Source organism: Spinacia oleracea, chromosome 3 (genome assembly GCF_020520425.1).
Source record: "Spinacia oleracea cultivar Varoflay chromosome 3, BTI_SOV_V1, whole genome shotgun sequence".
In the NCBI taxonomy this organism is placed as follows: Eukaryota; Viridiplantae; Streptophyta; class Magnoliopsida; order Caryophyllales; family Amaranthaceae; genus Spinacia; species Spinacia oleracea.
Window position 1 is genome coordinate 8158455 of NC_079489.1, and position 26589 is coordinate 8185043.

The 26589-nt window shown below is 35.3% G+C and overlaps 1 protein-coding gene across 9 annotated transcripts; it reads left to right on the forward strand.

Annotated features, from left to right (window-relative positions):
* The first annotated feature begins 1909 nt into the window (after nucleotides 1-1909).
* LOC110798036 (uncharacterized) lies at nucleotides 1910-24787 on the forward strand. Of its 9 annotated transcripts, none has more exons than XM_056838551.1 (15): nucleotides 1910-2105; nucleotides 2188-2349; nucleotides 3366-3431; nucleotides 3735-3771; nucleotides 4249-5935; nucleotides 7223-7304; nucleotides 8386-10031; nucleotides 10304-10387; nucleotides 10525-10589; nucleotides 15038-15232; nucleotides 15467-15720; nucleotides 16138-16222; nucleotides 20619-20754; nucleotides 20991-21104; nucleotides 24527-24787. In XM_056838551.1, the coding sequence occupies exons 2-7, from the start codon at nucleotides 2222-2224 to the stop codon at nucleotides 8417-8419; spliced, it is 2034 nt and encodes a 677-aa protein (XP_056694529.1). In that variant the 5' UTR covers nucleotides 1910-2105; nucleotides 2188-2221; the 3' UTR covers nucleotides 8420-10031; nucleotides 10304-10387; nucleotides 10525-10589; nucleotides 15038-15232; nucleotides 15467-15720; nucleotides 16138-16222; nucleotides 20619-20754; nucleotides 20991-21104; nucleotides 24527-24787. The 9 variants fall into 9 exon arrangements, with proteins under 9 accessions (XP_056694529.1, XP_056694527.1, XP_021858863.1 ...); XM_056838549.1 differs by having other exon boundaries at nucleotides 1925-2105; nucleotides 7220-7304; XM_022003171.2 differs by having other exon boundaries at nucleotides 1925-2105; nucleotides 7220-7304; nucleotides 8386-8658.
* The last annotated feature ends 1802 nt before the right edge of the window (nucleotides 24788-26589 follow it).

Consider the following 26589-nt stretch of genomic DNA (forward strand, 5'->3'; position numbering starts at 1 on the left):
TATCTTTTCCACATGATCTTTTTAGCGGGATATTTTCCACGTTTTTAGTAAAACGTGTATTAGGATTAGGATACCAGTTCACAGATGACTCAAGGACCTATTTTGCAGGGATACCAAATAATTTTTTTATTCCATTATGCACGCTTTTTTTCTCTGACTTTTTCTTCATTTATTTGAAAATTTTGTTAGAAGTGGCGGTAAATTTTCTAAACTGATTATAACAAATTATACGTTTTTTTTTTGGAACTTTTTGAAATTAATTTGCAGGATAATAAATTACCAATTAATTTGAAATTTTATGGAAAAACTAATTAATTATTTTTAAAGAGTTAAAAAGTAATTTAAAATAGAAAAATACTAAGGATTCACCAGGAGATGACACGTGTCATTCCTGGTGTCTCTTTTAGTATATAGTTATAGATAGATAGATAGGAATATCAGATTACATCTTCCATTGTTTTGATTTTAATATGTAATTGTGTTAATCTTTTAGTTTATGTTAACTTGTATAAGTGTTAATCGCAATTGTTTGTTAGGTGGAAAAGATTAAATCTTTGATTATTGATGGTTTCTTTTCTTTTGCTTTTTCGATTGATTGCAATTTCTCACATAGGCTGCAAATTTGTTCATTTGGTTTGGTTGACTTCTGTGAGGCTAAGCTACTACCTAACAAGCAACAACTATATTCTAATTTTCACGTTCGTATACTAGTAATCTAGTATAAGTGTTGGTTGGTTTATCATTATAACTTATAAGTTTTGGTAGTTTATCATTTAACCGAGCCAGCTATACTACATATTGTTTTGGTTGACTTCTGTCAAATAATCAGATGTTGTTTTAGGATTTTTGGTGCGAAAATATAATTTAAATAGCAATGCTTCGTATAGCCAGCCTTGCTTAAATGTTGTTGCTGCTGCTGTGTTGCATATCAAAAATATGACAGCGTACTTGTTAGTTGTTAACTTGTTACATATGAATGGATTTTTTTTTTTGTTGTATACAGGATAACATGACTACTTGAGTCACTGGTCAGAATGTTTGTGAAATTTAATTTGGGATATACAATCTATACTAATATCTTAAAAGGCGTTGAAAAAAATGTCTATGTAACACGTAGTACTCTTCCCTTTGCGCCACATGAGGTTCAAACTCTAGACCTCAAGTGTAGAGGATAACTCTCATTACCATCTTAACCAACAACCATTTGTGGTTTATCTTTTCACATTAATTTATAAATGAATGTTAACATGAAGTTTACAACAACTAAATTTTTATGTGACTTTTTATTTTCTATTGACCATTTTGGGAATTTTTTTTATTAAAGAATTAGAACAACCATGAATAAACATGATAGTCATAAGTTTCATAAGCATCAACTACAACAATGCATTGCATGGCTGCATATATCTAATTTGGTGTTTGTTAATTTTGAATCAGTTATTTCCACTAGAAAACAAATTATACAAATTGTAAGATGATGCAATTGAAAAATTATTTCTCATGATAAATGACTTAGTGTGTTTGTGTAGTTGACGAACTTGATGAATGCTTTCACTTAATGCTATACATGTATCTTATCAAATATTTTGCTCAAAAAAAAATCTAAAATTTTAACTATTCAATGTAGCAATCGGGACATCGCCCGAGCCACGCACTAGTTATACATTATACAGGGAGCTACGGATAATATTAAAGGACCTGCATTTTAAAATTAAAAAGAACAAATTAAAGAAATCGGGTACCCTGTTACCCGACCCGTTATAATCGGGTACCCGATTTTTGCGGGTCGGGTCACAGGGCAATATTTTAACTACCCGCAAGTGCGGGTACCCGTTTTTTCGGATACCCGCTAAGCCGGATCCCCGCTAACGAACACCCCTAGTTAAACCCCAGTAAACCCGTTTTAATTAACACCAAAACGGCAAAACCCCAAACCCCAAACAAACCCGTTGTCCCTCTCCTCAATTCCCCGGCGACCTTCGGCATCGTCTTCCTGGAGTTGCTTCCTTTCAAATTGATTGTCCAATAATAATTTTGAGTTTAGGAATTCAAAATTCTTTTTCTCCAAAAATCAAATTGTACAATTGCTCCCTCTCCTCATATAGGTAATACCAAATCAATGGCTTGTTTTTATTTTCTTTCGAATTAATTCAGTTTGATTGGGTTTTACTCAATTTTCAATTTCAGGTTTATTTGAAGAGGGGAGAGTAGCGTTTAAAAGATGGAGCACTTGAGTGTCGATGCGGCGGTGCACTTGAGTGTCGATGCGGCGGTGCACTTGAGTGTCGACGCGGTGGCGATATGGCATCATATGCAGCGTCATGAGAAAGAGCTTTGGCATAAAAGAAAGTTAGTTTTTTTTTCCCTTTTCATTTTCCCTCCTACCTCTTCCTGATTATCTATCCCCTATCCCCCTCTAGGGCTCGCCTGAATTGGAGTTAGCAATTAGGAGCGTACGTTTTATGGGGAGAACAATTACAAGTGGAATAATTTGGGGGATAATTTTCCAGAGCTTATATATTTTTGTTTTGTTTGGCATGAAGGTGATAGATACCCCTGACATTCATATTTTTCCAGAAACTTTCACATAGTAATATAATATGCAGATAGCATTGCATTTCATTTGTATTTATACACTTAATTGCTTTGATAATGTTTAGTGATGGTTAATATAGTAACACAGTTGTTTATAATGGATATTGGAGTGTGATTTTAAAAGACAAGTTATGGATATTTGTAACAAAACGGCCTTGATCAAATGCCATGGTTGTGCTATATAGTACTATGTATTAAGGTAAGTAGTCACATGAGTTTGACTTAATTCATTGTCAGAAATATGAGATTTTTCGTACATTGCTCTTATAATTGCAATGAGAGGTTGAAGGAAGAAGTGCTAGGGGTTGGGAGGAATTTCAGGAGGGAGTGGGTGCCCATTGCCAACAGTGGCGGAGATAGGAGAAGGAGATAATAGACGGCTGTGGTGTGTTGATGTTATGCTGATAGAGTTGTGGAAGTCTGAATTTGAAGCTTTCTAAAGGGGTTAGCATGTTTGGTGGTGACAGTTTCACTTAGAACGCGTGGAAAGGAGGAAAAGGATCATAAGCTCATGATACAATGATGCTGATTATCCTTAATAGTACGTACCCCGGATGTGCTAATTTATTTGTCTAAGCTCCTCATGTTCATTTGGGTTTTGATGACAAAAAACTGTACAAGTGTAGATTTGGTAGTTTTCATGCTAAGCTTTGGCCTTCGGCCTTCCTCCACGAGGAAGAACAACATGGGTTGATCTTTTCACGGGGAAAGGAGACAAGGGTGAAGACAGATCCTTAGAATGATCTTTGACCACAATATGGCTTGTGCAGGTTCTTGATGGGCTTGTCAGCAATGGACTATAACGATCAGAATGTGAGATCACATGCTGCAAAACAGTGAGTATGGTTATATTTTTTGAACCTTGAAGTTATTCTGTTAATAGTTCCGTCTCGATGTACATTGGTCCGTTTAATTGATTCAGATGCCTTTTTTATATTTATTCTCTGGAACAAAGTTTTATGTGAAAACGAGCTTCCTGACTGCGCAGGGCAGACTATCAAAAAGCATTTACGCCTTGACAATTTTAATATGTTTAAGGACTTTGATTGTGGCCAACAGTGATATATGCGTGCCAGTGGTTAACTTCCCTCTTCTGTAATTTTTCCCCCCTGAATTCATTACTTTGCATTTGAATGCAGGTCAGTATTGCCAGAGTCATTGTTGAGGAAAGATGATGTAAGTCTCTTGGCTTCCTTTTGCTGGTTTAACTGTTTAAATAACAAGTCAGGATTGTGTATGGTAGAGCATTTAAACTGTTTTTGCCCATTACCAGGCCATAGATTGCAGCAGAGCTTCATTCACCATTATCAGACTGAATGTTCCATTATTATGTAAAATATGGTAGAGTCAATGACATTGTTGCAGTTGGCCGCCCCTTCAAACTTTGTGAAATGGCCTTATAGACAACAATGTACAATGTACTTCAAATCGCATCTCTAAGCAAGATTTTCTTTAGTCTTAAATAGTTCACATATATTTTGTTGTGAGTAGATATATGTAGCAATAACAGGGTTACCTCTGTAATATTTTCAGAACACATTATTAAATTTTCCTTATGATTGATTTGATTAAGCTGCTATGACATGCGTGTTTGGTTTGATAGGTGAAGATATCATTTTTTGTAAAAGGGTTTTCATTGTTTATTGATTTCAGGTCTTCTACGAAGATGTCAAAATTTTTGTTGAGAAGGGCTGTCTTCAAACATGTGATACTGAAGCAAAGCAGAGTATAAACGATGACAAGGAAGAATTCTGTGAGGCACACAATATGTCAAGAATTATTTTGACCATGCTTGATGATTTGTCAAACAATGGCCTCTGCTGCCTGGCCAAGATAGTGACGGGAGGTTCAGCTATTCATGATAAAACTCGTCCTCGTCCACAGATTGTAAGAGTTATTAAAAACAGCTTACAAAAACTACATGGCGATCAGTTGATTAGCAATTATCAAGGCGCAATGCAAAATCAGCTATCTCAGTTGCTGAAGAACCCAAAGAATTTTCGCCAAAATCATGGGAGACACTTAAAGTTGACAAAGAAATCTCTTCTTAGTGCTTTCGAGAAGGTTCAACTTCAAAGTATTCCTATACGGATTCTGTCTGCGATGTATAGGAGACTGAAAGGGACACAAGGGATCATGCCAAAATTGCGTCCTCGTCATTCTGGATGGAACAGAAAGATTTTGATGGACCACGTGGAGAAATTGTGGCGGAAGATGATCGACCAACTTGATGAATCAGATAACCTTCAACACTCTGCTTTAGTCAAAGCAATGGCAGTTCCAGGCTTATATTCAAAAATCGCTTCTGACTATCAGGATTTCTCCATGGCCAAATTTGTACATCCGCCGCCAGAAATGGAAGCATTACAGAGTGAGATTGTAAAGGCTATTTGGTCTCTTGACAAGAGATTCAAGAAAGAGGAGTTGAAGAACTTGCAATTTCTATTGGACCCTAAATCTAAAGTGGATGTTAACGGCCTAAGAAAAGCAATAAGGAATATGCTGATAGATTGTCTCTTCGAATGCAGTGATATGGATGTGGTTCCAGATTCTTTATTTGATGCATTGTCTCTTATCAATAAGAAGTCATGTAATGCATCCAGGCTTTCTTCAGAGGTTGTTGAAGAAGAGGTGGAATGTATATTGAATGTGGGTGCTCATATAAAGCAGCTTTTGTGGAATTGTGTTCCCGTTGATAATCTTGACCAAGATTTTGTGGATGCATACATGGAGGAACTTGAAGAAAGTGACGATGGAGATATCTTTGACGACGATGACCAGCAGCTGCATACAAATTCCTTGGATAAAATTCAGATTAGATTTAATGACTTCAGTGAAGAGGTAGCTAGTACCAGAGATGCATTTCATTCTAGTTATAGTTCAGCAACATCAGCATACAAAGATAATTCTGGAAATTCTAATGAGTATGCTTCTAGGCCATCCTTTAGGGCTGCAAGCTTTGCTGTTAAAGAGGAATGCAGGGACACGGAGATCAATGAAGTGGAAATGTACTCTATTGCTGCTGGAAATGGTTCATTCCCTCTTGTTTCACCTATGGTACATGGGAACGGTGATGTTGGGGGCAGACAAGATCCTCCAAACAATGCTTCAGTGGATTCTGCTAACCTTGTTGAGAACTGCCTGAAGCAAAATCCAACATCTGAATCTCAGAGAAATCGTTATGTAGCCATCCAAGAAGTGAGTGACCAAGCAAGTTTAGTTGCATACCAGATTATTGGACATGTTTTGGCAGGCTTTGGACGGATGCAATCGTTGGGTTTAAATTGGGAAAATGAATCATATCTTAGAGGCAAATATTTGAAGTCCGAAAATTTTCAAGGTATCATCTTTTATCTTTTACTATTTCTACGAGCCTGCAATTAAAGAACTATGAATATATTTCCATGTTTTCCTGCTACTGCTGTCCTTGTATGTGTTTGTCTCAATATAATTGAGAATTTGAGATCTTAGTGTGACATGTTCCCTGCATGTCAGCCACCCATGATTTTCCCCTTCAGCAATGATCTGTGATCTTGTAGCCCACCAAGGTACTGAGCTACTGTTATATCATCTGAGACATCTATTATATTTTATGTATTGTTCAAAAGGTCTTTCCCGCAATCCCCTTTCCTCATTTCTACTCCCTCAAGTACTGCCTTTTCCTTTTATCAATTATTGATGTCTGGCAGAGAGGGTTTTATGAGACGGCACATTTTAATTGCTGAATGCAATAGCAGATGTTAATGCTAGAATTTCATGTGTCAGTTCATTACATTGTTGTTTGAAACAGAAAAATTATTTTGTTTAAGCAACAATAAATCATGGTGCTGAGCTCTGCTTGCGGATTTTTGAGAGTGCTTTGTTAATGCACATATGTGAAGCATAGTCTATTGAGTAATGTATAAATGTATAACCTTGATTACCTATTTTTATTCTAGTTACAAGTAATAAAGATGGCTAAATTTAATAGAGAACATCGACTCTTCTGCTGCATAGTGCATGGTGAATAATGGAGGGTTAGGAGCTGTCCAGTCTCAAAAGCATCACTACACTTATTTCTACTGGGAGTTGTGTAGTTAGAAGCTCAGAACCTAATGAATTTGTTACTCGTATTGTAGTTGCTATTTGTGATTGAACCAAAGCAAAGTGATTATATGCGTGGAGTTATGTGTGGGAAAAGGTCTTGTACTCCCTCCGTCCTAAAAGATTGCTCCATTTCTTTTTTAGTTAATATGGTCTCCACCACCTCTCTTTACTTTATTTTCTACGGTTCTACCCTACATGAGTACATGCTAAAAAACAAAGGTACTACCCACTCAATACAATCTTAATAAAGTAGAAAATTGAGACGAGTATTGACGACTAGTTGAGTGCAGTTTGGCTTATTATTATGATAAAAAAAAAAGAAGTCAGAATCAATTACTGAAGTCGAGTTTTTGCCGTCATAGTATCTGTAATCTGTGTGGAATGGAGTTTTTAGGGCAAAACAATGTAGTATTTTTTTAAAAAGAAAAATTACATTCTTCTTTGTTTTCGACGTGAATGATTAGATGTCTCAAGTTCTGTTAAGCAAACTCGCTCCTTCATTTTTTATTTGACTTGTGTTCTTGTTGTTTTCTAAAAGCAGTTGCTGACTCAAAGGACCAAGATGGGAGTAGTTCCATCATTGCTCAAGCAGTTCATGAAATCATACCTTCATTTCCTAACAGGTACAGTTCCTTCACTTTTCTGGATTTACATTGTGGTCTTAGATAATACTCCTCCTGCCATAAGCATGTTGTAATGTCTGAAAATGTTCACAATTCTAAAAGTATAAAAAGATTATGCTTAGATATCCAAACATACTTCCAGGCGGAGGGAGTATCTATTTAACTTCCTACACATCTTCTTATGGCTGCAATGGCGCATAGTGCATAGTTTCATACTTTCACAGTTGTATCTGCAGTAGAGTACGTATTGGCAAGATTATTGCCTCTGTTTGAGATTTTATTCAAGTGGTTTAGTACTCCTATGAGTTGGTAAGCTTTTCAAAAATCTAGGGGGAAAAAGATCTTTCCTTCCAGATAGTTTAATTTACAAGGGAAATTATGTGAACGAATGGTGCTCCTATTCTAGTACATTTTTTCTTCTTTTTGGTTCTTACGTGTTCACCATAGCACATGCGCATAGTATCTATATTATCAAAGCAAAGTGATGGTTAATGGGAGGACTCCAAACCTCAATCCCCCAACTTTCATTCACCGGCTAAATTAGGAAATGTAATAAATCTTTATGAAAGAAAAACAATAAAATCAACTTACATATCTTTAAATTTTAAAATTGGAAACTTGAATAACAATAAAACATATGGGTTGGAAATTTTTAAACACATTTTCAAAGTTGCTAAATTTTAATCAATCTAATAAATATAGATAATATGACTCATCCGAAATCCGTTCTCCCTATGGTTGTATTACCAATATAACTACGTGCTTTGCCAATATTCGACTCTAGCCATTTGTAAAAAAATGTATTGTTATGAAAAACATGTAAGAAAGTAGATAATATTATATTTTCATAAATGTTAATTTTCTAATTTGGATCAATTCGGTTGAATTTGACCTCCATAAACAATCTTAGCTGGATCTAGCTTTTTAGTTTTTTCATAAATGTTAATTTTCTAATTTGGATCTAGCTTTTTAGTTTTTTTAGAAGTCCCGTGCATTAGCACGGGCACAAACTAATACTTGTTATTAAATTAAGGTTACGTTCAGAAGAGTGCCTGATGAATTTTTATTATTTCAATGGCAGCCAACTGGAGAGAGTGAAGAAGTTCTTGAGCTAATAATGGAGGAGCTAATTAGTCACCGTGCCTGGAAACTAGGATTGCTCAGCTTAAAAGTCTTCTTACTTTTTTTGCATCCCCGAAAGAGTGGAACTTTCCCTCGAGTTTCTACTTGGTCTCTCTCTATTCCTTGAGAGTTGAGATGGGTTAGTTCAATCTTTCACAAGTACTCCATCCGTGCGGAAATAAGAGCTTCATATACTGTTCTGGAATGCACATCTAAATTTCAAACAGCCAAGGTCTTGTTCAATGCTTGATTTCCTTTTTGAAGTATTATTTCATTCAATTAAATTGATTTTTTATGATCCAAACCGATTTTCACTGATTCAAAAAGGTTTTTATTGACTAGAATTGATTTTTCTAATTCTTTTTAAAATTTTTATTATTTAAATTCTCCAGGGCTTTTGGTTCTTAGAAGCTACTGGTTGAATTTGGAAACAGATTAAGATTATTTTTGTATGGATCAAAATTGATTTAAATTGGTATTCATTTATTTATTTTTGTTTCAAAGTGAAGAGAACAAAGCCTAACTGAGATGGTGAATTGTGAGTATTATTTACTCCGTAGTGTTCTATACCGAAAATCATTGAAAATTTAATTATGAATAATCGAGACAGTGTGATTAATAGTTTAGCGTAGAAGTGTACACATTATGACTTATATAGGTGAAAGGAGGATTGAAGTTGCTAATTATAGCAATCTAAAGTTTTTGACAATGTAGAATTGCAAGGTTTGATATAAAACCATAATTATTGCAATTAAAGTATACATACTTGACAATGTATGCTTCGTTTTATATATCGATATTTTGCATTGAATGCAAGGATGAGGATATACTATTTTAATTTTGTAAAACTAGCTTTTGGTCCCGGCGATATGAAATAAATATTGTAATCATGAAGCTAGTATCGATGAATCATTGAATTATTAATTTTTCTTTGTTATACTATTATTGTTAGTACGCAGTGAAGTGTTATTTTATTTTGATTACTAGTCTTATATGCACATATGTAAGAAAGAAAAATTATGTTATGTAGAAAAAATAAGTTGCAAAGTTTCTCTAAATAAAAAGTAGACATCAAAATAAATGGATTTTTATTATGTTTGTTTGATTGAATTTTGTTTGATAAAATTAAATTAAAAGTATGATTTATTTGTGACAATATTAAAAGTTGGTGTGATAAAAACACTTGAAAGGAAAAAGTAAATTATAATATGGAGTATGAAGTTGTAATTAAGTACTCCGTATTTATGATGACTTTCCTTTTTCGTTTTGACTTTTTCCTTTGTGATTAAGGCTTTGTTCTTTAGAGCTTAACTTAACACTAGAGGAAAAATCCTTATAAGTTGCTCATCAAAGGTTACTCTTATTAAACAAGTGCTACCTTTAAGAACAAAAAAATTAAAAATAAATAAATTAATTAAAATCTGAACTTTTTCCTCCAAACAAACGCAACCTTTAACCTAGGAACTAAAAAAAGAACCAACAATGCCTCTCCTCCCTCACGAGTCACGTCTCTCACCCTGCAAACCATCTCCCTGCTCCCTCTCTCTCTTTTCGCTGCAGGCCGCAGCCACCAATGATTCTTGCTCGCAGACGAACCTTCACGAGGTACGGAATTGTTCTGTAATTTTATCATTTTCGGTATATTAGGGTTTTGATATTCCATTTATGATGTCGGGATTGTCTGATTGATTGAGAAATGGAAGGAAAAACTGGATTGGAAACCCTAATTGTATATTGATTTTAGAGTTTAATTGTTGCTGAGGACCAAATATGCAATTTTATTTTGAAGCTTATTTCCGAGAATGGAGTTTATGGTCTTTTTTATTGTCGCTTCTGCAAATTGTGAAATTGTTCACCAAACCTGATGGCTTTTGCAGTTAATGCTTATATTTATGATTACTCCTTCTCGATTGAGAACTGAAAGTTGATCATACCCAGATACCCTAAGATTTTTCTGAAAGGTGATATACGAGTAGTATTAATCTCAACTCTTTGAGTTGAAATGCTTCTTTTTGCATTATTTGCAATGCTTGTGAACTGTAGTTATAGACATCTGTTCTTTCTCTAATCTATAATATGTATGTTTGTGTATTTGTAGGGCCTTGCTTACAACGCGAAAAGAAATGTACTTTATGTTGCAGATCCTGAAAATGATGCTTTGAGGTTTGTTGGAACACCCTTTAAAAACTATTCTTGGTTGCTTTCCTCTGCCAGTGCTGTAGCTAAGTGGCCTGATCATAACCATTCTTGTCCATTTTTTGACATCAGATTGAATTATTTGAGTATAAAACTGCTTGTTGTTTGTGAAATTGGCCTTGCACGGGGTTTATAATTGCTTTTTCACGTACTCTAATAATGGGAAAGATCATTTTCCTTTTGACATTCGACAAAGCTTAAATTAGGTACTCTATGCTCATATCATGTACTCAGATCTGATCTGATCAGCAACAGATCAGCAGCAGCTTCCTATGTTACTCAGATACGGGTGTCGGTGTCGTGTCCGACACGGGTGTCGGAGTATCCGACACTCCGATTCAAATAATTGCAGACACTCCGACACGGTCAAAGGAGTGTCTTGACTTAATTTTTAGACACGGCTCCTATACAAAGTGTCGGATAAAAAAGCGACACTTTTTATAAAATAACAAAATTAGTTGTCAAATAAAAAAAATATGAAGATAGTGAGGTACAAAGAATAGTTATGTTTTTTTGAGGGAAAGGTACAAAGAATAGTTCTTTAAAAGTGTTACTACAAATTACAAAGAAATTAAAAAAAATGAAAAAGTTGACTAATGGTTGTCTGCAAACTACAGTAATGGAAAGATTCCCTTAAAAAAGTATTCCGTATGACAGATAGCACGTGGGTTTGTTTCCCACCTGGCACACCTCCCAGGCTCCCACACGGGCCACACTTACCCTTGTTTATTTTATTTTTTTTAAAGGTTAAAAAAAAATTGTGCAATGAGTCAATGACCAGCAGTTTTACCATTTGACCAACAACCACAAAACAACCGACGGGAAAGAGAAACCTCTTCAGCCATGACTATGGCTGATTCTCAAGAAAATAATCAATGAAAACGAAAATTGAAGAGTTCATTATGCTTGTTTTTCCTTCTACAGCAAAAGCCCCAACATATTTTTTCTTCTCTCGCCTTCCCCGACCATCAATTGTTAGATCTAGGGTTTCGAATTCTTCAAGATCCATTGTTTTTTGGTCCGGGTAAGACTAATTTTATCATCTACTACGTATATCTTCATCTCGAATGCATTTTATTTTTATTTTTTTAGTTCTTTTCTTTTCTCCTCCCGATTTCGACACTGCAATTCGGACCCTTTTCCGACACCGGTGTCGACACCTCCCCGGACACGTGTCGAGTGTCGTGTCGCGGGTCGGGTCGTGTCGACACCGACACACACCTTCCACCGGAGTGTCGGAGTAACATAGGCAGCTTCTGATCTGATCAGCAACAGATCAGCAGCAGTTTCTGATCTGATCAGCAACAGATCAGCAGCAGATCAGCTGAGAACTGGCCATATGAATCATGGAAAAGCTGATCAGATCAGCAGCTGATCTGCTGCTGTTGATCTGCTGCTGATCTGATCAGCAGCAGTAGATCAGCAACTGATCTGATCAAAACATCGAATGCTAGTTATGATGATTTATGTGATCGTAGAATTAACAAGTAATGTGGTCTTGACTTGTTCTATTGTACTTGAATGAAGAAATAAGTGTTCCATGCTCCATACTCTTAACTCTTAACTCATCGAAAATTCCATTTTTGGACATAAATGACCTATATCGACCCAAATGAACCATAGGCGTGATAACGAACTTGAAATGAGTCTTATAAACATATAACTAATCAATGAATCATGAAAAAGGTTTAGAATTTGAATATAAGTTCGTTTGTTGATAGTTGGGATCGAAAATGCCATTTTTGGCCATAAATGACCTATATCCTATGAAGCATGGGTACGCCTGGGAGGTGCCGTTTCCCGTACCGGGTACGGGTACGGTACGGGTACGCCCAGGATACGTCCCCATGCCGAATCCAAAAGGTGGGTACGCGGGTTGATTTTGGGTACGGCTAGGGTGAAGTCGGGGACGGAGTTGGGTACGTTTTTTCGGAGGAAGGCGCGTACCCCAGTGTTACCCGGTTTGTGGTTCGTGTTAACCCGAATTGAAACCCTAGATCTACCATTGAAGCACTTCGATGGAGTTGTGAACAGGGTATATGTTGATCAATTTCTTGTCTTCTTCGTCGGAATCGCCATTGTTGATTCATATCTCTGAGTTGTTGCAGTTGTGCGAGGAAGGTGTGTTTTTTTTGCGTGAAAACGGAGGAGGGAGAAAGAAAGAGGATGGTGTGTTTATGATTTTCTGTGCGTGAAAATGGAGGAGGAAGAAAGAAAGAGGATGGTGTGTTTATTGATCTTCTGTGCGTGAAAATGGAGGAGGGGGAAAGAGGAAGGTGAAGAGCTGGAAATTACAGAGTATTTTTTAAACAGCATCTTTTAAACAGCATCTTACAGCTGTATTCTACTTCCTAAAGGCTGATTTTTTACTTTTTACTTTTTCTTACCATTAAATTGTAATTATTATTTTACCCCTTAATCTTTATTATATTATTTTAATTTTTGGAAGGAATCTTTGCTATTTTCATTAGTCAATAACTTTTTTTTTCTATATTACCGACTTACCGAGGATTCTATCTACTTAATTTTTTTACATTTTTTTCTAGTATTTTTAATTTAATAAAATTTTTCTTTTTTCCCGAATCCATGCCGTACCCGTTTTTTGCAATTTTGATTTTGCCGTTTTCCGTCCCCGTTTCCGTACCCGTCCCCGTACCCGTTTCCGTGCAACCTAGCCTATATCGACCCAAATGAACCATAGGCGTGCATAACGAACTTGAAATGAGTTTCATAAACATATAACTAATCATATGAATCATTAAAAAGGTTTAGAATGTGGAAATAGGTTCGTTTGTTGGTAGTTGGGATCAAAAATGCCATTTTTGGCCATAAATGACCTATATCGACCCAAATGACCCATAGGCGTGCATAACGAACTTGAAATACTGCTCATAAACATATAACTAATCATATGAATCTTGAAAAAAGGTTAGAATGTGGAAATAGGTTCGTTTGTTGGTAGTTGGGATCGAAAATGCCATTTTTGGCAATAAATGACCTATATCGACCCAAATGAGCCATGGGCGTGCATAACGAACTTGAAATGAGTCTTATAAACATATAACAAATCATATGAATCATGAAAAATGTGTAGAATTTGAATATAAGTTCGTTTCTTGATAGTTGCGATCGAAAATGCCATTTTGGGCCAAATATGACCTATATCGTCCCAAATGAGCTTTATGTGTGCATAAAGAACTTGAAATGAATCTTAGTAACCTCTAACTGAGCATATGAGACATAAAAAAGATTTAGAAAGTGTCCTTAGGTTCGTTTGTTGATATTTGGGATCGAAAATGCCATTTTTGGCCATAAGTGACGTATATCGACCCAAATGACCCATATGCGTGCATAACGAACTTGAAATAAGTCTTATAAACATATCAAACAAGTGCAACCTTTAAGAACAATTTTTTTTTAAAAAAATAATAATTAAAATCTGAAAATTTCCCACCAAACAAATGCAGCCTTTAACCTATGAACTAATTAAAGCGGCTCCCTTTGCTAATTCCAAGTTTCTCGCTCCTCCCCTAAACCTAACCATCTTCTGAACTTCTTCTTCACCGGCGACAAGAGGCAACTTCACCAACTGTAGGTGGGATTCTTTAACGCCGGCAATAATTCATAAAACTTCCCTTTCAATTTCGCGACTACTTCTTCATTGGGGGTTCGGATTTGGATCTTGTGTTGGGCTTGTAATTGGCTACTACTTCTTCATCTTCTTTTAGCCTACTGATGTCAAGGTTTGCCTCTAAATTTCGCGACTTCCTAATTTTCTGCATTTTTTTCTGCAAATTTTCAATGTTTTGCTAATTAGAATTGCTTATTTTGTAATACTGTTAAAAAGTCTCAAGTCTGCTTATACATGTTAATTGAAGTTACTGCTAGGTTGCTATGTGACCGATTTTACTGGTATAAAAGAAAGTTTTCTTTTGGTGTTGGTTTAATTAGGTTGCATTCGGTACTGTCATTACAAAACTAAAATGGCTTACTTTTAAATTCACGGAGTTATTTAATTTGCATATCACTTGGCATATCACTCAGCTTTTTACTCGTGTTCTTGGAAGCTAATATATCTAGTGGGACTCGGATGGAACTTCTAGGTGGGATGAATTTTTGGTTTATGAGAGTCTTTATATAGCTCGTTACTGGTTGCTCTGTAAGGTGTTTGAGGGCTGTTTTTTGTTGTGTGCTGCTCTTCTATTTTTCTGTTGCTGCAGTCTTATGTTGATGTGTCTGTGCTGCTTGGTGTAGCTTCTGCTACTGGTGTGTGCTGTTTGTGGTTGCTGCAGCTGCTTGATCTGTGCAGATTACTGAATTCTATAATGCATCTTGATTTGGTAGTAAGGAATAGTATTCTTCTTATCACGCAAATCTTTTTAAAGTTTCTCAGAAAGGTTTCTTCGTGATTGCAGCCACCAAGGTATGATGACAGAGAAACTGCATAACGAGTTTCAAATCCCGGGGTCTCTGTTGGGCTGGTGTGGACTGCTTTCGGTGGGGAAGTTCAATTTGTCGAGGCTAGTGTAATGGCGGGGAAATGTGAACTACCTCTAACTGGACAACTTGGCGATGTTATTAAGGAGTCTGCACAAATAGCTCTTACCTGGGTAATTTTTCTCATTACATATTAATTTCTAGCTGCTACTGTTAGGTATGCTGTAGAATGTCAAGAGTACGATTCTTCAAGTTTTTTAGATTTTCAGCTTTTTTGAATCTAAATAAAGGTCAAAATGTTCTTTCTCTTCCGGTTCAGATCAAATAGTTTCACTCTTTATTTCTGGAATCATCATTCCTGAATCTTGATAAACTTGACACAATAATATTTGAAATTATATTATTAGGTGAGGGCGAGGGCCATGGAGCTGAACTTGGTTGCTACTGGTGAAATCAACTTAATGGAGGGGCGGGACATTCATATACATTTTCCTGCTGGGGCTGTTCCCAAGGACGGTCCATCAGCGGGCGTGACATTGGTAACAGCACTTGTCTCCTTATTAAGTCAAAAGAGAATGAGAGCTGAATAGGTGATACAGCTATGACTGGGGAGATGACTTTGAGGGGCCTTGTGCTACCTGTTGGTGGTGTCAAGCATAAGGTTGGTTTGAAATGCTTATTTTTCCTTTGCTTTGTATCAGAAACTGCTGGATTCTTCCATCTAACTTTGATATGTGCACTCTTTGTTGGCATCAGCTCTCCTCTTTGTTTATGAGAGCTGCATTAGTAAAAAATCAGTGAAACTCAAAAACACTAATCACGAACAGCAGAATAACCAAAGTACCACCATTGCATATGATGATCTAGTAGGGATAATTAGATTGCATTTGTAGGATTTGAGTATATGATCTAGTTTCTGCTGAACAAGCATTTGTAGTTTCTACCCGTCTGTTAAGGGAGATGTTCCACAACAGTATTGAAGTTCAAAATTTTTGCATGATGTTTTGCATGCTGTATTATCTTTAATATAGAAACTAGGTTCTCTAATTGGTTTTCTCTATCTGCTGCTGTGTAACAGGTGCTCGCAGCACATCGGTATGGTATAAAGAGAGTCACATTGCCTGAGACTCTGAGAGTCACATCGGTATGGCAGCACGGTACAGGTGATCAGATGAATATATAATTTAGGATTAGTTACATATAATTAGAGGGTAATCAATCAATATTAGAACATCTATTTCTGTAACGCCCCGACTTTTCGGCTCCTTAATTAGCGGTAATAAACCGCACTTAACTGATCATTGGCAGTGGAAATAGAATAAAATAATCCTGGGACCTGTGGGTATGGGCCCACAAATAAAATAATCCTTAATAACATCCAATAAATAATACAACTTTCCCAAAAATAAATACAAATCAACATTCTTATAACAACCTCAGTAACAGGATTTCCGTAATAAATAATTTATCATCTCGATATCTCCATAATAAATAACCAACTCCAGTAATAACTCTCATTTGAGCAACTTGAGCTCCTTAATCGAACCTGTGCATCATCATAAAAATAGAAATCAGGAAAAACACAGAAAATACAAAAATGAGTGGAAAACTCAGTAATATTACTCCAGCCCGTTAAAACGATTTTATTTTAAAAATCATTTCGCACATATTAATCATTAACATTTATTGCTCGGAAATAACTAACTTAATCTCGTTATCTTGAAAACTGTGTCGGCAAGGAATCATTTCCTTTACAGCTCATTGGCAAGTACAGGCTTTGGCGGGACTTTTCTTACATCTTTTCAGGGGGGAACTGTTTCCCAAACTTTAACTTTAACATGGCCTCCACCTGTAACTTGCCCATTTACTAGTTCAGTTCACTTTTCCAGGCCGACAAAAGCAACATCGTATTTCTTTAAAATAACTTTATAAATATCGTCATTATTCCCGAACAAGAGCTTTAACATCATAAAATAATAACATATTATCATAATCGTACTTATAAACATTAAATCATACATCATGCCATTAGCACATAAATCACATAATAATCATATAATCATACATAACACACATACGGGCATATAAAGCTTAAATGCTGGACATAATAGTTACACAATAACATATACGGACATGTAATAAAATGCTAGACATAATAATTACCTCGATCCATTCTTTACTAGATCGGTTGAGCCGTACGTCTTATACTCCAAATTATTCTCATAGTTGACAACCTCAAAATTATAAGAATGAGACATATTAATAATTAACTCATTAAAATCCTTTAATGAAATGTTCACTTAAAAACCATACTTACTATTTGCTTTAGTTTCTAACCGAAGCTCCAAACCCTTATATTTGCCTTGATGTATTCTTAACCAGCCCAAACAAATGCTTCTTATTAAAATTCAAACCATGGCCCACTCATCACTCAGATACAAATAGGCAGTAGAACAAGAGGAGGAAAAACTATAGAAATAACCAACAAGAGCATAGAAGATAACAGGGGTCACTCAACAACAACGCCCGCATCAACAATGGACTCCGGCGACGAACAAGAAGTGACGCCGGGGTTGGGTTCTGGGCGACGAAGGGAACATTCGCCTGAAGCAGGTGGTGGCAGCAGCAACGCCAGCGAGTGGTGGCCGCGGTGGTCAAAGGAGGAGAGAGAAAAATGCGGGAAAAAGCTTCATGATTCATCAATGGAGTACCCATTTTCTCTTACTCATTTCTGAATTGGGTTTTTGGTATTGCAATTTACTGAACATTAGGAAGCTATTTATAAAGATTTCTTGAGATGGTGAGTCATGAAATTGAGAAATGGTTTAGACATTTGGCTATCCGAAATTGTGCCACACAAGAATGAAGAAAGATGAATTGGCTTTTCTATGCATTTGGACAGAATTTGGAGACAAAGGAAAGTCAAAGGCTTGGTGGCAAAGCTCTCCATTTACACGTATGGAGAAGGAACAAGAAGAAAAATGGGTCTTTGGTTTTTCAATTGATATAATGGCAAAATAGTAATTTATGAACTTAGAATAGAAATAAAGATGAAATAGAAATCAGATTTTGGGCAATAAAGTTGGCTTGAAAGAGCAAACTCATCGTATGAAAAATAAATTGGGCTAAAATAATTGATATTAAGTCACAATAAATAGATAGACATAAGTAGGATAATTAAAATAGCTCGGAAAAATTTAGGACGTAATTACGTTAATAATCGTAATTACAGAATAATAAAACAGGCTTAAAAATACGGGGTGTTACAATTTCAGTATTTCTATTATTGCCTCAAATATTCTGTTGTTATTTTAGAATCAGTCTGCTGGATTGTTGCTGATATATGCAGGAACAGAACAAAGAAACTTCATGAATAAGTCAACAAAAGGTTGGTATCAGAAAAAAAAATCATGTTTTCTACCTAACTAGCATGTGGTAACCGAAGGTTTTTAAAAATGTTTCTTAATTATTAAGATGGGGCCATTTTCTTTGTCTAATTACTTCATAAGATGACAGTTTTGATGTGATAATATTGAAATTAAGAGTGGTTCCTGTCATTTCTTACTTGTTCACCTATCTACCATCCCTGAAATCGTAACGTGAATTATTTGCTGCATATCTCTTGGTTCGATTTGCAGAGCCAAATACCACTCTGATATAATCTCTAAGTTAGTAAATGCAGTAAAATTATCGAAGGCTGCTTTAATCAGAAATATGTTAGTATAATTACCAGAACAAATGCAACTGCAATTCTGCAAAAGCCAGAAATTTAAGTATAATCTGCTTCAAAAGGATTCTGAAGCAACTACTGCAAAAGCCAGAAATTTAAGTATAATCTGCTTCAAAAGGATTCTGAAGCAACTACTTTATATCATTTTGATAGAAGTATATAACAAGTATCAGAATAACAGCACAAGAAAACTTTTTTTAAACTTCTAATACAGTCTCATGAATCTACAAGTCACTGGCTTCTTCTAATACAGTCTCAAAAGGATTCTGAAGCAACTACTTTATATCATTTTGATAGAAGTATATAACAAGTATCAGAATAACAGCACAAGAAAACTTTTTTTTAACTTCTAATACAGTCTCATGAATCTACAAGTCACTGGCTTCTTTTATACATCATTAACTTGCCTCATACGAATCTAGCTAAACCTAATCTAGATCACCTCATATTACAACTCTCTTCCCTAAAAATTGCACTCATTATCAATGGGAATAATGTTGGCAACTAATGTTGTGGCTTGGATTTCTGATTGCTAACTTTTTAAGTACACTCCTAAGCTAATGTAAAACTCTGACTCACTAGTCACTACCATATTCCGTTCTCTTCTCGTAGGTCTAACAGATCTGTACACGAGCATAACTTACTTTGCCACTAGCTAGGATTCTTGTTAACCTTCTGAAATCAAATCATGAAACTCATGTACCCAGAATTAATTTTCCTGTGAAGTAGAAAACTACCAGGATGATGAAACTGATGTGGGGTCGCAGAGCAGGTGTACCTGCAGGAAGAGTGTTTCCAAGAGGTGGGCTATCAGGCCCGTAACTTGCAGGGAATAGTGAGTTCGGGTTGCTTGGAGTTGTTAATGACGGTGGAGATCCATAGTTGTTGCTGCAAACATATAAAAAGAGAACAAGTTCAATACCCCTTATGAACTCAAGTCATGATAACCAATCTCAGAGATTGGGAAACCATCCAATCTTAAAAGGATGTTCTTTTGCAAGAAATTCCACCCATTTTAGTCATGAAATTACGAAAAAAATATATCCAAAAATACAACCCCAGATTGTTTTTTCTTGCACAAGATGGATTTATCACCCCTTGTATGAATTCCTTACCCCTAACACTCGGAAAAATGAAAAGAAAAACACACACAAACATAATAAATATGGGATCTTTGATGGGGCATTTTTTAGATACTAGGTTGAAAATTGTGATAGTACACTTTACTTTAGAAAGGGAACCTACTATTATAGATCAGAACTGAAGGTTATTGCATGCTTCGTGTTTATCTAGCCACGTAATTGTCATTCAATCGATATTATGAAGCCATGGATCATCCCCGCCCACTTAAACTGTGGCGTCTGTTCAGTTTTTAGTTTTTGCATAGGAATCAGAATACTTACTTCATTTCTTCCTACGTTCAGAGGTGTTAGCGGCAATGCAAGAGGCCAAATAGAAATAACAGTTTGGGTCTTTTAAAAGAGCTGACTTAATTATATGCTTTAAATTGTTTTTTTTTTTTTTAAAAAAAAAAAAAAAACTTCTGATATGATTAAAGGTGAGTTAAAGGTTAGTTAAGTTGTCGGAAAGTGAATTTGAGGTCCCATAGGGTGAAAAAAAAAAGGTGCAGGTCCCAAAGGGTGAAAAATGGCAAAGGTGAGATCCCATTTGTTATCTTAACTCTCTTTTGTTATAATGCCTGTACTATTCGAAAGTTTAGGGTTATTGGATATGGTTCTTTTGTTCTTTTGTTAGCTGATAGAGCTATCCTGAACAGCCGGAACTGGTTAGCTGTTTTTCTGATGCTTATAGTTTTTGGTTATGTTTAGAGCGAAGAGCTGAAAGCAAGATTGAGGAAGCTAGAGGAATTGGCTGAGAGGAAAGCATATGCAGAACTTGTGAAGGATATTACTCCAAAGAAGCCAAATGAGCCTTTCTCATCTTACAAGGATCAGCTTGGATTTGGTATGTAACATTGAACTTTTGCTTGCTTTACTCGCGTTCTTCTGCTAATCGTAGCTCAACCTGTATGCTGATATTATACTTTGTATCTATTGTTATTGATGTTTCCTTAACAGGATACTTGTTAGTTGTTACTACGTGCTTTCAGTTTTGTGCTAATGTTGGTTCCATTTGCTCTCCTTTAAGAAGTTGTTGCTTACAATCATTGTAAAGTTGGTTGGTAATATTTCAACTTGCAGTTTGTGTCAAGGGCATTCGGTTGAGAGGACATGCAACATGATAAAAGATGTGAGGCTCTGTTGTGAACCAGGTCAAAAGCCTACAGGCAGTTCAGGAGTGGCACCTGATGCAATGTAAGCCTTTTTCACTTTTTGCCAGTAATCGCAGTGTAAATTAGCACCAGATCTGATCAGCAGCAGCAGATCAGTAGCTGATCAGATCAAAAGCTGATCAGATTAGCAGCTGATCAGCAGCTGATCTGAGCAGTCTCTGATCTGATCAGCTGTTGATCTGCTGCTGTTGATCTGTTGCTGATCAGATCAGCAGTAGTAGATCAACAACTGATCTGATCAAAACATCAAATGCTAGATATGATGATTTATGTGATTGTAGAATTAACATCGAATACTGTTACTGTTATTGGCTTTGCCTAAATCTAAGGATAAGTTAGCATACTTGAGAAGATGAGTATATTTGTATGAGAGGCCAAATGTTTTGTTTGAAGGAAAGAAAAAAGGAGAAGGGACTAGGAAGAGGGAGATAAGATGTGATCCTTACATGTCATATTTTGACTAAAACAGGAGTTTTCGCTCCCAATTCTCAACTTATGAGCCAAAATAAGAATTCTTAACCCTTTCCATTTTTAAAATTCTTAGTATTAGGTTATCAATCCTCATTCTCATCTACTTTGGTCAATTTATGCACATTTAAGGCTCGTTCGATCCTTACATGTCATATTTTGAAAAAATAGCCGTTTTCGCTCCCAACTTTTAACTCATGAACCAAAATAGGAATTATTAACCCTTTACATGTTTAATGCTTCCTCCATTTTTTTATTATTGCACCATCTACCTTGGGCACAAGAATTAAGAAAGGAGGTAAAATGTGAGAGATTGACAAAAATACCCATGTGATTAAGTACAAGTTTTTATGTAAAGAACAAGTGGGGTTTGGTCCCCACCACCCATATAAGGATACAAATGTCATTTCATGTAGGTAAAGTTGCCAAAAAAGGAAATGGTGCAATTAATATGCAACTTCCGAAAAAGGAAAACGGTGCAATAATAAAAAAAATGGAGGAAGTATATACTTAGTATTAGGTTTCCAATCCTTATTCTCATCTACTTTGGTAAATTTATGCACATCTAAGGCTCTTTCGATCCTTACATGTCATATTTTGACTATAAAAGTTGTTTTCGCTCCCAACTCTCAACTAATGAACCAAAATAGGAATTATTAACCCTTTACATGTTTAAAATACTTAGTATTAGGTTGTCAATCCTTGTTTTCATCTACTTTGGTCAATTTATGTACATTTAAGGCTCGTTCGATCCTTACATGTCATATTTTGACTAAAATAGCCGTTTTCGCTCCCAAGTCTCAACTAATGAACCAAAGTAGACATTCTTAACCCTTAAAATACTTAGTATTAGGTTGCCAATCCTCATTCTCATCTACTTTGGTCAATTTATGCACATTTAAAGCTCGTTTGATCATTATATGTCATATTTTGACTAAAATAGTCGTTTTCGCTCCCAACTCTCAACTAATGAACCAAAAGGTTTAGAATTTGACTAAAACGTTTATTATTTGAATATAAGTTCGTTTTTTGATAGTTGGGATCGAAAATGCCATTTTTGGCCATAAATGACCTATATCGACCCAAATGACCCATAGGCGTGCATAACGAACTTGAAATGAGTCTTATACACATATAACTAATCATATGAATCATGAAAAAGGTTTAGAATATGGAAATGGGTTCGTTTGTTGGTAGTTGGGATCGAAAATTCCATTTTTGGACCTAATTGACCTATATCGACCCAAATGAACCATAGACGTGCATAACGAACTTGAGATGAGTCTTATAATCATATAACTAATCATATGAATCATGAAAAAGGTTTAGAATTTGAATATAGGTTCGTTTGTTGGTAGTTGAGATCGAAAATGCCATTTTTGGCCATAAATGACCTATATCGACCCAAATGAACCATAGGCGTGCATAACGAACTTGAAATGAGTTTCATAAACATATAACTAATCATATGAATCATTAAAAAGGGTTTAGAATGTGGAAATAGGTTCGTTTGTTGGTAGTTGGTATCGAAAATGCCATTTTTGGCCATAAATGACCTATACCGACCCAAATGACCAATAGGCGTGCATAACGAACTTGAAATGAGTCTTATTATCATATCATTAGTCATATGAATCACTAAAAAGGTTTAGAATTTGAATATAAGTTCGTTTTTTGATAGTTGGGATCGAAAATGACCTATATCGACCCAAATAAACCATAGGCGTGCATAACGAACTTGAAATGAGTTTCATAATCATATAACTAATCATATGAATCATGAAAAAGGTTTAGAATTTGAATATAAGTTCGTTTGTTGATAGTTGGGATCGAAAATGCCATTTTTGGCCATAAATGACCTATATCGACCCAAATGAACCATAGGCATGCGTAACGAACTTGAAATGAGTCTTATAAACATATAACTAATCATATGAATCATGAGAAAGGTTTAGAATATGGAAATGGGTTCGTTTGTTGGTAGTTGGGATCGAAAATGCCATTTTTGGCCATAAATGACCTATATCGACCCAAATGACCCATATGCGTGCATAACGAACTTGAAATGAGTCTTATAATCATATAACTAATCATATCAATCATGAAAAACGTTTAGAATATGGAAATAAGTTCGTTTGTTGGTAGTTGGGATCAAAATTGCCATTTTTGGCCATAAATGACCTATATCGATCCAAATGACCCATAGGCGTGCATAACAAACTTGAAATGAGTCTTATAAACATATAACTAATCATATGAATCATTAAAAAGGTTTAGAATATGGATATAGGTTTGTTTGTAGTTGGTATCGAAAATGCCATTTTTGGCCAAAAATGACCTATATCGACCCAAATGAACCATAGGCGTGCATAACGAACTTGAAATGAGTCTTATAAACATATAACTAATCATATGAATCATGAAAAAGGTTTAGAATATGGAAATGGGTTCGTTTGTTGGTAGTTGGGATCGAAAATGCCATTTTTGGCCATAAATGACCTATATCGACCCAAATGACCCATATGCGTGCATAACGAACTTGAAATGAGTCTTATAATCATATAACTAATCATATGAATCATGAAAAACGTTTAGAATATGGAATTAGGTTCGTTTGTTGGTAGTTGGGATCGAAAATGCCATTTTTGGCCATAAATGACCTACATCGATCCAAATGACCCATAGGTGTGCATAACGAACTTGAAATGAGTCTTATAAACATATAACTAATCATATGAATCATAAAAAATGTTTAGAATATGGATATAGGTTCGTTTGTTTGTAGTTGGTATCGAAAATGCTATTTTTGGCCATAAATGACCTATATCGAGCCAAATGAGCCTTAGATGTGCATAAAGAACTTGAAATGAATCTTATTAAACTCTGAAAGTTGTTTTCGCTACCAATATAATTTATGTTTTCGCATATGAAACTTAATTTAATTTATTGGTTTGCATGTACGTTGTTCTTTTAAAGGTTTTCAAAACTCCAAGGGAGGGGCCTTTGCCAAAGAGGAGTTGGATGAAGTTCGAGACAAGTGGACTACTTACTTCAACTTCAACGATTGTGAACTACCCTCAGTGTAATAAATAGAGCAGGCTTGTAGTTTTCCGTGGCTCTTACATTACTTTGTTATTTATTGATTTAATTAGTTACATTTGAATTAATTCGTTAAAATTATTGCAAATTTGAAATTTATATCATTTTTGAGGACTGTCAAGCTGATATTTGGTGAAACAGTATTCTATAAATTATAATGCAGAATTTTATATTGCAAAATCAGAAATTGTATTGCAGAATATCAAGAATTATATTGCAGAATTTTAAATAAAAAACTCAAAAGTTGACCTTGTTTGCAACAAGAGCAACTTATGTGATGCTTGTAAGTTGCCCATGTTGCAAACAAGAGCAACTTAAGTGAAGCTTATAATAAGTTGTCCTTGTTGCAAATAAGGGCAATTTATAAGCTTATAAATTGCCCTTGTTAAGGCAACTTTTGATAATTTTACAAAGTGACCCAGCCATATGTTGCTCTTATAAAGGGTAACTTATAAGTCTATTTTAAGGGCAACTTATGATGTATTTTTTTTCCTCTAGTGTAACTTATCAGAATATTCCTGAAATAAATAATAAATTATCAATAATAAATAATTAATAATTAATAAAAAAATTTGAGGGAAAAGTTAGGCTAGGCATTTATTTCAAATCAAGATCCATCAAAGTTTGAATGCTTTGGGGGAAAGAATTCATACAAATTACTTCCGAACTAGTTTCCCACCTTGCCACATAGTGAGCTATTGTATTGCCTACCCTTTTCACATGAGAAATTACAAAAGCTTCAAAAGACTTAGCAAGCGAGCTAATATCATCATAAAGTAATCATTCCGGAGAGAAACCCTTTGTACGGCTATTGATCGTCTTTGTCACGTTTAGTGCATCCCCTTCGACCCAAATGCGCCTATACCCAAACCTTCTGGACAACACCATCCCGTATCTCACCGCAGCTACTTCCGCCGTCTCCACCTCACAACCTCCGTCCTTCCGTTTGACTGCAGCCACGACCAGCTCCCCCCTATCATTTCTCACCACCGCCCCCAAGACCAACATAATTGCTCGCCGAGATGTGAGCATCCACATTGATTTTAAGCATGCCTTTAGGGGGCATTTGCCATGTAGAGACTGAGAGTGAGTAACTAGGAGAGCTCTTAATGAAGACCTTCTTGGCATACGTGCAAAACTCCTCCACCAATTTGACAAAGCCCATTGCAGACTTGCAGTAGTGCTCACACAAAGGGAGAGCTTTTCATGAACATATTTGTTACCTATAAACCAAATGGACCAAGCAAGAGCATAACACAATCTTAGTTTTGTCCTATCTAACTTACTTGATAGCCATAGTAGTTTTGTCGTAAATATTGCATCTGGAGCTTTATGAATTAATGATGCAAACTCACTTCCCAATCATACCTCCTGGGCCACATTACACTCGAACAGTACATGGTTGATCTGATTCGACCTCCACACCACAACAACTACACAATTCATCCGAAGCAATATGTCGCCAAAATAAAACCTCCTTATTAATTAATAATTAGTAATCTCTAGTTAATTATAAAAAAATAAAAAAATGTTAATTAATAACTAAATAAATAAATAAATAACTATATAATAAATAATAATCTGCAATTAATTACTAAATAATCATAATAAATCATAAATATTAATAGTAATTCATAATTAATAACTAAATAATAAATAAATAAATAATTCATAATTATGAAGAAATAATCCGTAATTATAATAAATAATTAGTTATATATAGTAATAATATAAATATAAATATAAATATAAGTAATATAATAATATAAATAATAATAATAATAATAATAATAATAATATATTATTATTATTATTATTACTATTATTATTATTAAGTTAAATTGAACTGAATTAAACAGACATGAACTGAACTGAACTGAATGCTCTTAAATTGAATTGAATGGAACTGAACTGAAATGCAAAATAAGTCCTGAAACTGA

Bases quoted from the DNA above. Each gene is read 5' to 3' on its own strand.
- LOC110798036 (XM_056838549.1), top strand. From the start codon at position 2,222: ATGGAGCACTTGAGTGTCGATGCGGCGGTGCACTTGAGTGTCGATGCG. The intron at 2,350-3,365 runs GTTAGTTTTTTT...TGGCTTGTGCAG, and splicing joins GAGCTTTGGCATAAAAGAAA to GTTCTTGATGGGCTTGTCAG. The intron at 7,305-8,385 runs GTACAGTTCCTT...TTTCAATGGCAG, and splicing joins ATACCTTCATTTCCTAACAG to CCAACTGGAGAGAGTGAAGA.